At 45.8% G+C, this 15,950-nt stretch overlaps 1 protein-coding gene across 1 annotated transcript in view; it reads left to right on the top strand.

Moving 5' to 3' along the window:
- EXOC4 (exocyst complex component 4) overlaps nucleotides 1-15,950 on the top strand; it is a 413,600-nt gene that overhangs the window by 329,822 nt on the left and 67,828 nt on the right. The window contains exon 12 of the mRNA XM_040594462.1: nucleotides 10,857-10,993. Within this exon, the coding sequence (XP_040450396.1) occupies nucleotides 10,857-10,993 (137 nt within the window). The remainder of the gene's footprint in view (nucleotides 1-10,856; nucleotides 10,994-15,950) is intronic.

Genomic DNA, 15,950 nt, shown 5'->3' with positions numbered 1-15,950 from the left:
GCATGGACCCACTGAATCCAGTCCCTTTTTTTTGGCATGCTGGCATGTTCCTGGGCACCAGCTAAGAGTTGATGTGCCAGGAATTCCTGTTTTGTGGGGAAATTAGGAGAGGTGAATAGTTACAGTGTCTTTTTGGGGTGCAGATCTGCACTGCTAGTTCTAGAGAAGAAAATGCCACTGCTTTTAGGTATTTCTGTGTCAGAGCTTCTGGGATGGCAAGATAGTTTTTTTTGGCTAGTTGTTTTTAAGCATACCTTAGGCAGCTTTTGCCATGAAATATATTTGGGCTCAAAATCAGAATAAATGTGCCTGATCTCCAGTATAATCAGCTATAGAAGTGTGCCCAGTAATTTCTGCATCAAGTCCATAACTCGGTTTGAATGTAGCTAGTGTTTCAGATAAGCACCTGTGCTTGATTTAGAGCCTTGCAGAGATGGAAAATCCAGTACATGCAAGCTGTTCATGTGGTTAATTACCTTCACTGTTAAAAAACATGTAGCTCATTTCTGCTCTCATATGATCCAGCTTCAGCTCCCATCTGCTGGATCTCTCTATGGCTGGCTTAGAAGGCTTAAATAAAATAAATAAGGAGCTTGAAAATTATTCTGGTGTCAGAGGCATTCAGGAGGTCAAAAAGAAAAAGATTTTTTTTTCATTTTTCTATGCAAATGTCTGAACAGGGAAGTGTAATGATAACCATCAAATTCAGTTCATTTGGGCAATGTAGAGCAGGCAGTTGCACAGAGCATTTCTCACCGGAAAAAGCTTTTCATATGTAGTTATCTAGTCACATCATTCTGTCCTGATGGTGGTGGCAAAACTGGTTTCTGGTGGGACAAATGAGCTGTAGTCTCATATGTGAGTGAGCGTCAGTCTACAGCCGTCATGAAGGATTGTGAAGAAGAACTGAACTGCAACCCAGTTGTTAAGTCCACATTCTGCATGATGTGAGAAGGCATGAAGGTAGATGTTGGCCAGTTCTGACCTGCGATGCTGTACAAAGGGATTCAGTTTAATTGGAAATTGGGGAAATCTTCCTAAGAAAATGTTTCCTTGCTGTGAAGCTCTATCTGGAGCACAAGCATGTCTCAAATTTGGACAAAGAACATGATGAAAAATCCCATCCTGACATACGACGGTCTTTGTGGGCCCCAGTCTTTTCCAGCTTTGGGATTTGGCTTTACCTATTGCAGAAAAGGCACATGCGCTTTTAGATTGTGCAGGCTTTTGTTCAAATTGCAGAGCAAATGGGTATCCCTTACCTGTTTTTGAAATCATTGCAGAGCATGGTTTGAAAACCCTCATGGCAGACTCCTCTTTCTGTGCTTTAAGTAGTTGTGATGTTGCACACCACGCTTACTGGACTTCAGCAGGGCTGGCCACAGTTGATGTGAACTTTGTGTGTTACAGAGGAGGTTCATGTGTTCAAAACACAGACTGTGAAATCCTAAATAACAAAAATAGTGTTTAGAGGAAGAAAACAGTTCTTCTGCATGGTCAATGGTAATATAGTAATAAGCAGATTTTACGGTACATGTTTTCCTTTTTTAAAAAAAGAAAATGTACATTTTGCTCTTCATCAATATTCTAGTTCACTGGAGCAAATGTTTTCTGGATCACACAGTGCCAGGTAAATAAGAGCTATCCAAGACCTTGTCTGTGCTCTCATTTGGCTACTGCAGCATCACATTTAAAGGTGAAAGGGAGACACAGCAGATCCTGGGCTCCTGTTCACATCCATGGGGATGAAGGAACTCAGGACCTCTCAGAATAAAGCCCATAAAAAGAAAAAATGTCACCTGCAGTGAAACAGGCAGTGTTATAGTTTTAAAAAAAATAATAATCCCTCAAGGTTAGGAGCATTTGGGAAGCAAAGCTGTAGTAGAATGTAGTATAACCATAGTAACAGTCAGGATCCTGCAGAACTGATACTGGGATAATGATTTTTGCTGAAAAAAAAGAAGCTGTATGAGAAAAGCAGGCTATCAGATTTTAAGACCGTAAAAAGAGTTTTTGCATTTAAACACATATTTGAATTGATACATACTAAGAACTCCAGCCCTTTGTAAACCCTGGATGTACCACAGAAGAAAACAAATTGAAAAGCCCCCTTATCACTCTGTGTGAAATAACCACTAATCAGTAAAACAGACAATTTAGACTACCATCTTTCCTCTGTTAGCTAAGGAAAAATTATTTTAGTTGGTTCAGGGTTGGTTTTTTCCCTTCTGTTTCTGTTGGGGTAATCATAGCACTGATACACTGAAATAGGGATGGAGGTTGGGACCCATGGCAGTGATGGAGCTGGAGCAGCACCCAGCTCTCCTGCCCAGCCCATGCCCCCTCCCCCAGCCACAGGGGTTGGCTACTTTTTAGACATAAAGTAGGTTTAAGCAGCCAGTTTATCACAATATTTAGGAGAAGCTGGGTCCCCAGCTCATGGTTTTCAGTTTTGAATGATTTCCATCTCTGACTCTGCTCTACCAACATGTAATAGCATTTAATGAGATGAGAGCAGTTATTTTGGTGGCCTCACAAGACAGTTATTAAACTGCTGGAATGTGGGCAAAGGGAGTAAATGCATTTGTCTTTTTATCTCCATCTCCCATTGCCCTTCAAGGTGCTGACAGCACTTGATATTTAGAAGCTTACAAGAGGCTGTCCAGGTATTTAAGCAGCAAAACTGGTAAAGCAAAGCACCAGTAAAGCAAAGCACATGCTGGGAGATCACTGCAGAGCTCCGTTTCACCTGCCTGCTGAGTAACAAACTGTTATTAATTGACAGCAGAATAACCAAATTGCAACTGGCACCCTAATGCTGCGGAGCATCACAGGTCAGAACACGGGGGGAGGCAGGATGGCAGGTGGGGGCGTGGGATGGGGAGGCAGCTTGGGCACGATGGGTTTCCTAGTTTAGAGCTGATTGCCTTGGATGTGATTTTGGCAAAGCTCCTGTGCCTGCTGAAAGCCCATTAGTCTCTATAAATGTCCTAAGAAACTAATCACAATATTAATGAATCATAGAATAGAACAGCCCGGGTTAGAAGGATCCTGAAAAGATCATCTGGTCCAACCTTTCTTGAGAAAGGGAGCCAAGATGAGATTGTCCAGCACCCTCTGCAGTTGCATCTTGAAACCCTCCTACAATGGGGGCTCTACCATGTCCCTGGGGAGGTTGTTCCAGTCAGTGATTCTTCTCATTGTAAAAAATGTCTTTCTTATGTCGAGATGAAACCTCTCCCATTGGAACTTGTACCTGTTGCCCCTTGTCTTCTTTGTGTGGTCCTTCTGAAGACAGTTCTTCTCTCTTCTTTATAGCTGCCCTTGAAGTACTGGATAATATAACAAAATTAACCCCAGATCCTTGACCCTAGATCCTGTATCCTGTATGGTATTTGGAGAATTGCACATTTTTCTGTGGAACTCCGTATGCCGGGCCATATCTAGGAAGCACATCAAGCTCAGTCCTCTCTCTACAACCCCATTACATGCCGGGAACACTTACTTGCATCCAGCAGCATTTTGCTGGTATGAAACCCAAGTGCAGCGATGGTCAGCCAGGCTTCAGAACTTTCATAGAATCACAGAATGGTGGGGTTGGGAGGGACCCCTGGAGCCCCCCCTGCCCAGCCCCTGCTGAAGCAGCTCTCCCAGAGCGGGCTGCACACAGTCACGTCCAGGGGGTTCTGAATGTCCCCAGAGCAGGAGACCCCACAGCCTCTCTGGGCAGCCTGTTCCCCTGCTCTGGCACCCTCACGGTAAAGAAGTTCTCCCTCATGTTCAGGTGGGGCTCCCTGTGCTGCAGCTTGTGCCCGCTGCCCCGTGCCCTGTCGCTGGGCACCCCTGACAAGGGCCTGGCCCCGTCCTCCTGACACTCGCCCTTGAGATGGTTGTAGACACCCATAAGGTGCCCTCTCAGTCTTCTCCTCTGTGGGCAAAACGGGCCCAGCTCCCTCAGCCTCTCCTCATCAGGGAGATGCCCCAGTCCCCTTATCCTCTCCACAGCCTCTGCTGGCCCCTCTCCAGCAGTTTCCCATCTCTCTGGAACTGGGCAGCCCAGTTCCACCGGACCCAGCACTCCAGACGCGGCCTCACGGAGGCAGAGCAGAGGGGGAGGATCCCCTCCCTCGCCCTGCTGGCCATGCTCCTCCTCATGCCCCGCAGGGTCCCAGGGACCTTCTTGGCCCCAAGGGCACGCTGCTGGCCCAGGGGCAGTTTGCTGCCCACCAGAACCCCCAGGCCCTTCCCCGCAGAGCTGCCCCCCAGCAGGGCAGCCCCAGCCCGTGCTGGTGCGTGGGGCTGTCCCTGCCCAGGGGCAGGACCCTGCACTGGCCTTTGCTGAACTCCGTGAGGTCCCTCTCCGCCAGCTCTCCAGCCCGGCCAGGTCTCGCCGAATGGCAGCGCAGCCTCTGCTGCAGCAGCCGCTCCTCCAGCTTTGTGCCATCAGCAAACTTGCGGAGGGAGCCTCTGTCCCTTCATCCAGGTCACTGATGAGTAAGTTGAACAGGACTGGACCCAGCACTGACTCCCGGGGAACATCATGAGCTACAGGCCTGCAGCCAGACTCTGCACTACTGATCTCAACCCTCTGAGCTCTGCCATTCAGCCAGTTCTCAACCCACCTCAATGTCGTCTTACCTGACACACACTCCCTGAGCTTGCCTCTGAGGGTGTTGTGGGAGACAGAGTCAAAAGCCTTGCTGAGGTCAAGGCAGACAACATCCACTGCTCTCCCCTCATCTACCCAGCTGCTCATTCCATCACAGAAAGCAGGTTGGTCAGGTGTGATTTCCCCATGGTGAATCCATGTTGATTCCTTCTGATAACCTCCTTTTGCTCCACTTGCTTAGAGGTGACCCCCAGGATGAGCTATTCCATCACCTTCCCTGGGATGGAGGTAAGACTGACTGGCCTGTAGTTTCCTGGGCCCTCCTTGCCCTTTTTGAAAACTGGAGTGACACTCGCTTTCCTCCAGTCCTCAGGGATGTCCCCTGTCCTCCACAGCCTTTCAGAGATGATAGAGACTGGCTTGGCAATAACATCTGCCAGCTCCCTCAGCACTTGGGGGTGCATCCCATCAGGGCCCATGGATTTGTGGGTGTCGGGTTTTCATCAGTGATCTCTAACATGTTCCTCCTTGGAAGGGGAAGGTCTTCCTTTCTCCAGACTTCTCTTGCCTCCGGGGCCTGGGAAATCTGTGGCCAGCCTTGGCATCCATCCCCTTAGCACTCCCGCAGGCATAGCTGTTCTGAGGGAAATACTGGGCAGCCTCTAGCCCCACCTCAGGGCAAGCACCTTCCAGCATGGAAGCAGCTGAGATGGAGCTGCTGAGCACATGGCAGGGGGGAGGGGGGAGGGGGGAGGAAGGAAGTAAATAAATAAATAAAAGCAGCAGAAAATATTCCCCAAAATGGCAGGAGTATTTTGCCTAAACCTCCTGTTATTTAAAATGTTTGCACTGGGCATGGCACAGGCAGCAGTTTGGCAGCTGACTGCCAAGAGTTTTGGAGAGGTGGGATGGGGATGGCCGACACTGCAGCATGGAGGGTGGGCTCAGAGGGGAATGAGGAAGAGTGAAGTTTTGATAGGAGAAAAGAAGCTGAATCAGATCTTCGAGGGATGCTGTTTCCTTGGAGCCTTGGTTAATGAAGGGGACTTCCCCAGCCTTTGACTTTCCCTGGTGCATGCCGCGGGGCAGGGTTAGCACCAGGGACTGCACTAGGGCTCCTGAACCAGAGCATCCCTTGGCACCCTGGGTTACGGATTTGTGAGATGCTTGAGCCCAGTGGCAAGGTGCTGGGAGATGACCACCCGTTGCTGGCATTCAGCCAGATCCAGAGCTGGCTTTCAGTGCATGCCCATCAGCTTTATTGCTTCCACCCCAAGCTGTCCAGAAGCCTCCACAAGTTCATTTCTGCAGCTCATTGCAGAGTGAGGAATCAGCCTAACACCCACAGGTACTACAGGAATGTAACGCCAGCCTTCCCAGAGGAAAGGAGACACTCCACGGTCTCCTAAACCACAACCATGTAGTTTCCAAGTGCAGCCCCCAGCTCTGCACCCCACCTCCACGGGAGGAGCCGGGGCAATTTGTGGGGAAGTTTGTCACCATAATGAATGATGACACGGCACACAGCACCCGAGACAGGTGAGGCTGCATCAAGTGGAACAAATCTGTATGGATGATGCGTTTCTGCTGGGGCAGGCGAAGGCTTCCTCCTCTGACATGATGATTTATGTATTTGCAGCTGTTGCCTGAAGAGTAGCACCGCAGCATGGGTCACTGGAGCCCTCTGCTGAGTACACCTTCTCAGTGCCGGGAAAGGAGGATGAATAATGCTTTGGAAAGGCAGATGCTGCGAATTTAACGTTGTTGGGGGCAGCTGAGAAGCTGTAATTAAAAATAAAAAAACAACAAGAAAATGCATGAATAAATGTTGCATGTCAAGGAGTCAGTTTGAGACATAACCACCAGCATCCTTTGGAAATGGACCGAAACCCAGAGCTATGGGCCAGCACTGAGCCTGAAGAGGTTTAAAAACCTTTCATCTCTCCTATTCCGCCTTTAATTACAGCTGTGCTCCATATAGTACTTTTAAATTTGTGGGGTGTCAGCTAATCTCCAGTGTAAAAATTAGATTAGGCTTTTTTTTGGCTTGCCTTTTTTTTTGTTTGCCTTTAAGGCAGCCACATCCTGCACTCATCTGGTGCCTTCCTCTGCCAAGGCATCTCAAGGAGATTTTAAAGTGATGGGCAATAATATACTAATAATTGACAACCTTTACAGTTCCAAGGTCTCTTCCTCCATCTGCTGTGTTTTCAGGAGCCTGTCACGTAGTGAAGCCATCGCTGCACAGGTATATTCCCATCTTTGCCTTCTTCCCCCAAGGAAATGAAGCAAGTAAACAGGCATGGGAGAAGCTTTGATTTCTGCATAAAAAAATATTTAGGGTGCAGATTGTTCCTCTAATCTAAGTGCTCCTCACTAAGAAGTTGGGGAAAGCAAAATGACAGATTGAAAACCTGGAGGTTTGCGTAGGCTTGACCTGTTTTGAACTTCTGCGTGTTGGGGAGTTGTTGGGGAACCAGCTTTATTGTACTGAAACTGCATTTTAAGAGACTTTTACAAACATACTTCCAGCTGCATCATTTTACATCGAGTGCCCTCTGGCTGTAGAGGAGTTCAGTCATTTTAAAAACTTAGGTGGGGTTGCACAAGACAATAATTCCAGAGGTATTATTGGAATAATACCTTTGGGTATGCTTATTCTCCATCACTCTGGACTGGTGAAAACCCTATGGCCAGAGTGTAAATTATAACTGCCCTGGAGCTGCTTTACGTTATCTGAAGCTTCAGCACAACTGAGAATAAGGGCCATATCAAGGAATAATGATAAATGTTTGCAAGATACATTAAAGCTTAAACCCATGGTGTTAATAACAAGTGGTGCTGCTCTGTTTTATTCTGTTACTTCAACAGTAGCTAATGGACAGAAGGTTGTAAGAAGGAATTTCTTTTTATTTTTAGTAGCCTTAAGACTCTTTTAAAACCTTCACCCCAATGTGCTGTGGGAGTAATGAATCATACCCTCTGCGTGATGTTAGGATTCAGCACCACGCAGCGTTTTCAGGTGCGAGAAGATGAATATTGTTCTGTGGATGAGTTTCCTTGTTAGTGTGGGTTTTTTTAAAAGGCTTCATTGAAGTGACTTGCCATAAAATTATGCTTTGATCATACCCATTTGCTGTTAATGAATCCAGATGGGTTAGAGGCAACCGGATTGTAACTCTCTGATAATACGTGCACTGCCTTTCATTTTCTCACACGGAGTTTCAGAAGATCCTGCGCTGTCCCAGCTAACGAATCCAGCTGTATTAGTGTGGCCTAATGCATCCTAATACAGTGTCCCCAGAGATTTGTGCAGATGTGTCAGGATTGCTTTGGAAAAGGTTAGGATGTTACAGAAAAATAGCCATTACCTATCTGGTACTATGTTCTTTCATATGGTAATCTTTTTTCTTTTGTTTTTTTTTAATCATGCAAGTAGCTTTGTATTTCCTTTAAATCAAAAGATCTTATTCTAAGATCCAGATATTGGCAGGAGCTTAGCTGTGATTTTAATGTTGTAGAGAGGAGAAAGTAAGTGGGAAAAATGACGTAGAAGCCAGCAATATCTTCTTTTTTAACATACAGTCTTTGGATTTTTAGCTTGTTTGCTCAAATGTTGAGTTACATGAAGAAATAGACATGAGGTGGATCAAGACCAGGTTTGATTCCTCTTTGTGTGGTTGCACATCCAACCCATGAAGTTTGCTATCACACGAGGATACTCGGAAGGAAGATCCTTCCCCTGGTGTGCTCTAGGAGAGATCAGCTGATAGCATGGGTCTGCTGAAAATCCCACCCATTTCTCACCAGTGAAATACCAGTGGCAAATGAGAAGTATGATTATCCATGCGAAAAGGAGAAAACCTGTTTTTGTCTTCCAGGTTGCTACATGAGTTGGGAAGATTATTATTTTTTTCATTCCCTATGTATAAATGTTAACTTTAATGCTTCAGCCTTAAGGATCAGGATCAGACCCAGAAGGAGTCTTGAATGCTGCACAGCAACTTCTGTATTTTCTATTTGGGCAGTCAGAGATGTTCTCGTGGCTCATGTCAGCAGGTTGGAGAGTCACCTTGTCCCCTCTTGACAGACAAACACTGGCCATGGGAGCACTTTTAAAGCCATCTAGGTGCAAAATGAAGCCCGTCTGCTGAACCTCCTTGCACTGACTGTGGTCATCGGTGCTGGAAGGTTGAAGTACAGCAGCTCCTTAAACAGCCTAAATGTAATGAAGGCATGACTGTGCCCTACCTCTAGCCCAGTGGATCTGGTTGATCTAATTTCCCCAAATTACTAGGTAATTTTCACACTGCATTTATCAGCCCAACATACGTAGTCTTGGGTTTACTCTCAAGGGAAAGGTGCCAGATTGGTCTCACATTTTAGTAGGAACTAGGTAGATTCTTAAAATGCTGCTTTTCCCCTTGCTACAGTCAGCCTGGCACCCAAGCAGGGATAGCAAAGAGCCTGGGCAAGTTTGAATGCTGCAGCTAACAAGCTGTGCTCACACCTTGGAGCCCATTGGTGCCAAAAAAGCATCCGTGGCTGCTGCAGCCTCTCCACGCGGTTGTCTGCTTCATTTGCTTGCAGTGGTTGTGGGTTGCAAGTCCTGTATGCTGAATTGCTCTCTTGTGTACATCAAGGCCAGGGTGGGACTGAGTATTAAAACATAGATACTTGTAATAATAGGAGAAGTGGCATAAACAAGAGCATCTGAGAGGCAGCTACACCAGACTGTATTTTTGTTTGGACAAAATAATCCCAAATTGTTGCTGATTACAATATGAAAGATCAGTTAATTACTGTGATTTGGTTAAGAGCAAGCTTAATAAGATACAAGAGCAACCAAAGAGAAGGGTGTTTTTTTTTTCCTCCAAGTACAGTAGTGAGCCAAGGATGTATCAGAAACAGCACAGGCGGTGACTAAGCCTTCATTGAAACCCCCACATGCTAAGGAGTCATGTGTGCTCTGAATGAGGATGAGATTTGCAGATGCTTTTTTACCAAATCAGGGACAGTTAGAAGAATCAATTCCTGTCACTCAGGGGTTGCTCTGGAGGAGCAGGATTATGGATCAGGGAGATGCTGCCGCACTTTAATCTGGAAATCAATAGAGAGATGGAAGTTGGGCTTGTGGGGATGTGGCAGAGACAATGATTTGGGGTTTGATGAGATTTTGCTCTGCAAACGACTGAGTCACTAACTCCTCTTCACGTCCTAATTAACACAGAGAAAGGGCTAAATTCAGCCTTGATGCAGCCCTCGTGAAGTCTCTGGGGTCCCCCCATATAATTTGAGTCCAGAATTTCTCAGACAAACCAGGGCTCCCAGATGCTTTAGTCTCCTTTGCCTTTGCACATAGCTCAGGAATACCCTTCACTCTGCCGAGCTTAATACTAATTCAATGTATATCAGCCCTGGATTTTGGTAACCTTCCTTCTGTCCGGTTTGTAGCAACCAAATGAAATACAACAGGCAATGTTGTAAATACAAATTGTGTCAAGTCACCTTGCAGTGCCTCAGAAATCTCAGAATTCATACGGAGCTGTTTAAATCTCAGATGTTATCAGATACGTGGTACCTCCTTCTGCAGGCTGTCCAAACTTGCTCATCTATAGGATGTGGAGCAGCATTTTTGGTTTGCAGACTTGTGCTGTTGTCCTATGATTGTAATACACTGCTTGGGGTAACAAAAGGGTTGCAAGGTGCTACTTAAACCTCAGGTGGCAGCAGAAAGCTTGTGCCCTACACAATACACACACAACTCATATGAGTGGGAGTGATGGGTGGAATCCTCAGTATTTAAGATGGTCTGCAATCTGTGAGACCAGAGTTATTGGTCAGACTGAAACACTTGGCGTTTGCAAGTCCAAGCAGAGTTCAGTGAAGCCACGTGTAACCAGTTCCTCTGAAAATCATACCTTCTGCATGTTGAGGTTTCATCTAGTGACGGAAAGACCTGGTGAACTCCACTGGTCCTCAGCAACTGGCTCAGAAATCCGGACTTACAGACCTGATAGTCAAACAGCTAGGCAACCCGTGTTCACCTCTTGCATGGTTTCTTCTTTTTCTTCATTCATTCTGCTTTACGTCACTTTATGGTATGGACTGCTCCAGCATCTGCTCAGCGTCAGGAAGCATCAGCTGTATGGTTGCATCTGTGATGCTAATTAGCAAAATATGAGAAGGCTGAAATTAAGATATACGCTGAACTGCTATTCATACTTCAGCTTTTTTTCTTTTCCAGAGCACAGTAATTGTGGAGAAGACTGTTCAAGACCTGATGAACCTGATGCATGACTTGAGTGCCTATTCGGATCAGTTCCTGAACATGGTGTGTGTGAAACTCCAGGAGTACAAGGACACTTGCACCCTTGCCTACAGGTACAGGCAGGCTTGGAAACCAGTGTATGCTAGCAGTACTGCTCTTGGGCTTCTGCTGTTTTGCCCTGAGTAAGCAGGAGGTACTTCTGGAAATCACCTCTGCAGGCATGGTCAAGGATTTTTCTTTCTGGGTGGGGAAAAAATCTGAAATAATGATCATTAGCATGTGGAGAGTCTTGGCTTCCCAGTGACTTTATCCACATCACACTGTGGTTTAGGCTCTTTAAATGTGGATGGCTTAGAAACCACAGAGCTTTTCTCCTAATCAGGCAAACATGACCTCAGGTTGGAGATGGAGAGTATAAGACATCATCTGTAAAATAAATAGCTGTATGTAGCTATTGCTTTCTTGTAAAGCAAGTCAGATCCTTCCATTTGAGTGTTCCCAAGAGATTCAGCTATATTTTAATTAATTATGTTGAGATTTGGGTATTCAGATCTCATGGCAAGGTAGGAATTAGGAACCACAACACACTGTATAAATACACACACACTGGGTTTTGTGAAACTTTCCCCAAACCTCTCTGTAAACTTATTCTTTCAGGCGGTCATCAAATGCTCCGTCCTGGGCTGTCTTTGTTCATTAGCATTTTCAGGTGATCCATCTCTTAACTGCTTCCCCGAGCACAGTGTGGAAGCTAAACACAGCATGGTGCCACTGGACACAGGGTTATCACGCCAGCTTGTTTGGTGTAAGTCCTTCGGGTGCTTGCTTTATCATAGACTTCCTGGGTAACCATGGATAAGTAACTTATTCTCTGTACATCCCAGTTGCCCATCTGTAAAATGGCTCTCCCTGGAGAGGGGGACCAGGAGCATGCCCTGTGCCATGGGGATAAATACTTGCATAGAAGGACACTAAAGATGCTGCAGCAATGTGGGCTGTAATAGCTGCTATACATACTCTCCTTTAATAACTAATAGCGGCTGGCGATAGCAGGGGAAGCTGAAAAAGCCCCTTGTGTTTTCTGACCAAGAAATTATTTCCTATTGCCTGATTCTGTTCAGGAGAAGCTTCATCTGGCGAACGGCTGTGTACCCGCTTATTATTATTAATAATAATACCAACAGTAACAGTGAGCACATATGTGGGCTAAACTTCATCTGGGTGCTTCTGTAAATCAGTAGCTGCTCACGTGCTGTTGTCCAAAATGCTCATGTTTCATATAAAACTTCACTGACTGGAGCCAGACAATAGATCTGATTTCTTTGGCTTGAACTTAAAGGTCCTTCCTTCCTTCCTTTGCTGATACCATTCCTGGATTTGGCACCTGCTGAGGAGTAATTAGGACAGCCCTAATTTGGCAATATCCTGATTACAGCAGGAGGAAAAACAGGAAATGTTCTAGTTTTGCTGCTAGCAAATGACTGACTGAAATAGAAATCTATATACATTTCAAATGATGCAGAGGAATATAGCAGCTACCCGGCTTTCCTGGGGCGATCAGCTTGATCTGCGGGGCCGTTATGCCCTCTACAGGGATCTTGCATTGCTACGGCTCCGCGCAGCCTTGCCCTTTGGACCAGGGTTTTCCTTGGGGGTTTGAGAGGTAAATCCTCATGATGATAAAGTTAGTGGAGGAAGGATCGTTTATAGCTGCTTAAAATCAGAATAAACTTCTTAGAGCTGTGAATTAATACGATCAGGCAAAGCTATCAGAGCAAGGGAGTGTGCATCTGTTCTTGATATGTCAAGATAGTGAGAATTTGGGAAGCCAGAGAGATGGTTTACGCAAGATTTGCACATGGCATTCATTCATTCCCCATGTGCGTGTGTTTCTTGAAGGGGAATATGAGCAAATGTGGATGAAATGTATTCAAAGACAGGCTCCTCAAAACAAGGCTGTTTTATTTGGAGTCCTTTGCAGAACAGATAGCTCTGTCAGGACGTCAGCACTAAGAAAGGCACAGCTGAGATTTCTCATGTTTGATTTCCATTTGGCTCACATTTTCTAGTGAATGCAAAAAAAAGCTAGTGGCTGGATATGAATGGATTGGACATTTATATAAGTAGCAACTGTAGATTTTCTTTTTTTAATTGATGACGATTTCCAAAGTGTATTTAATCTGATGTAGGTGAGATGTCTTCTGCAAATTGCATGTTTGTATGAAGTGCAATTTCAGTTTGACGCAAACTATTTACAGATGTGAGTTATGTTTTCTGTCTAGTTTATGAGGGGTTGGGGCTGAAAATGAAAACAAAATTGGGAGACAGAGCCACAAAACCTCCTGCTGTGTTGGCAGTACTTTTCTCCAGTCTTGTCCAGCCCATGTCTAGCTGCTTCTTCAGCAAATTTCTATGAAAGCAACTCTAGTCATGAGTTAAGCCTGTATAGTTAAACCATTTTCATGGGGCTTTGGGAGATACTGAAAGGCCATACAGAGAGTAATAGGGACAGGAAAAACCCTGACCAGGTCAAGATTGCTACCCTTAATATAAGTCTCTTTTTAGTCTCTTGCCACCAGCCTTCTTGGACAAGCTTTGCTGTCTTCAGTGCTAAACCTAATAACTTTCCATGCCTTTCTGCATAAACTGGCCCCATGTTTAGTTACGTCCGTGTTGAAGCTGCACATTCTTATTTTGGTGTCCAGCTTTAAGCCCTTTCCTGTGTGTCCACCCCCTTCTTACTAGTCTTCATCCTCTCTCCCTTGAACAACCATCCTTTTGCACATTTTTCAACCTGTATCTGAAGAGTCTGAGTAAAGGCACCACTCACCCAAATGAGGCTCTTTAGTCTGTAAATAGAGATGGACAACTCCAAAGAGTGGTCCACATTAATTAAAAAGTGGCTCAACTCTCTGGAGGTTCTCAGCTCTCTCCATAAGCTGTGAAGGCAGCTTATGGGACCAGCCTCCTGGCTGAACTGTCTCAGCTAAATTTGTTAAGATTAGGTGGGATATAACTGGGCCTATATCTCTCAAAGTGATGAAGATAAAAAAACCCCAAAATCTCAGTTTCTGCTTTCCAGCCAGGCAAAATAAAACTAAATGCCTTTTTATTGATAAGGAAATGAGGAGCAGATTAATTGATCCAAGGTGTGAGGTCTGCAGTCAAACAGGATTTCTTGAGACCCCAGCAAACGCTTTTGTCACTACTTCTTGTTGGCGTCTTCCCCTTCTTGCATTAATTTTTTTGATTTTTAAGTTGTCTTTGTGACTCTTTTTAGGCAGGAGTCTGTCTCCCTGTGTCGCTGTTGAGACGGACATGACACACAGAGGATTGTACACAAAACTAAAGGCCAAAAGGCCGTTTATTGTTCGAACAAGCCTTTTTATATATTTCTTAAGAATAGGTGTCTGTACATGATTGGTTCACTCACAGACCATCAGTTCATGGTTGGATGGCCTTTTCTCTGCTACATCTTTGATACACTTCTTCTACTTGCCCATCTGGCTGTTCCTTATCTTGTCGGTTCAGCTCCTCTCAGGACTTTCCCAGGCTCTTCAAGGATGCACAGGTACATGTTCAAGGCTAACGTTAAGCTCGCATCCCGATCCCTCAAACCAGCCGAGGTTTCCCACATCCCTCTTGCTGTTAGGTACCTGGCACATGCTAAGCAGGCCGCTTTTAATCACTTAGCAGTGCAAGCAGAGCTCAGCATGGAAATATCACCTTGACCCTGAGAAAGGAAGAAAATTATTCAAAAATACATTTGGCACAAGACAACGTAGTCCAATTAGCCGCTGTGGCCCCCAGATGTTCTCCTAATGAAAAGCCCTGGCCGCCCTAGCTGCGTCCGGGGATGTTCCCCAGCACTCTTCTCCCAGCTCAGGGCAGCAGTGGTGCAAGTCCGGGACCACCTGCAGATGTTTTTTTGGATAAACCCCACTGAGCTGTGGAGGGGTGAACCCTCCTCGGACATGTGCCATCCCCTGTGTAAGTGCTACACCTGTTCCCTACCCACTCCCAGGAGCTGGGTTAAAACAGATGGTATTCTCCTTGGGCCATTGAGCTGTGAATTAATTAGTTGATTATGGCACTGATGGTAGCCAGTCACCCTGTGTATGGGGTCTGGCTGCGATGGAGTTCATTCTCCCCACAGCAGCCCTCCCAGTGCCGTGCTTTGTGTTGGTAGCTGGAAGGGTGGTGGTAACACACCGGTGTTTTGGCCGCTGCTGAGCCGTGCTCCACAGCATCGAGGCTGGCTGTCCAGCATCCCCCCTCACCAGGGGGCTGGGGGTGGGCAGCATCTGGGGAGGGGACACAGGCAGGACAGCTGGCCCAAACTGACCAAAGGGATGTTCCATACCACATGGCATCACGCTCAGCAATAAAAGATAAGAGAAAGGAGGAGGAGCAGCAGCATTTATTATTATGATGCTTGCTGATAGGGAGTAGAGAACAAATCTTTTGTCTTCCTTTGCTTCCACACATTGACCTGTGCTTTTGCTTTATTAAACTGCCTTTATCATGAGCCACAATTTTTTTTTCCATCTTATTTTCTCCCCCCCCACCTTGTTCTGCTGAGGAGGGGAGTGATAGAGCAGCTTGATGGACACCTGACATCCAGCCAGAGTCAACCCACCGCACCCTATTACAGCAGCAGGAATAATTTCATAGGAGCTTGGGAGAAGGGGGGCTTTGAAAGGAAACATTTTGAGCTGTACTAAAACATGTCATCCTGTCTTGTGATAATTTACTCAAGAACCTGAATCAGATTGACATTGATAGACATTACAGAGGTTGAAAACTGGCTAAGATGCTTGAAAGAAAAAGTGGGGGAAAAGGAGTCTGTAATTGATGGGGAAAGCTGGGCATCTCACTGAGATCAGGGTATGTACTACCCTGTTTAACGTCTTCCTTTAATGAGGGGGTGGTTGGAGTAAAACCAACCTGTCAGTAAAAATTAGGAGGTGTTACAGTCACGGGAGAGAATGGGACATAATTCCAAGGGACCCACATAGTGGTGGCGGTGTCCCAGCACTGATTACTTTGACACTCCATATTGATTTCAGT

The sequence above is a fragment of the Falco naumanni genome, chromosome 5, assembly GCF_017639655.2.
Source record: "Falco naumanni isolate bFalNau1 chromosome 5, bFalNau1.pat, whole genome shotgun sequence".
Lineage (NCBI taxonomy): Eukaryota > Metazoa > Chordata > Aves > Falconiformes > Falconidae > Falco > Falco naumanni.
This window is presented reverse-complemented; position numbering and strand designations above follow the sequence as displayed.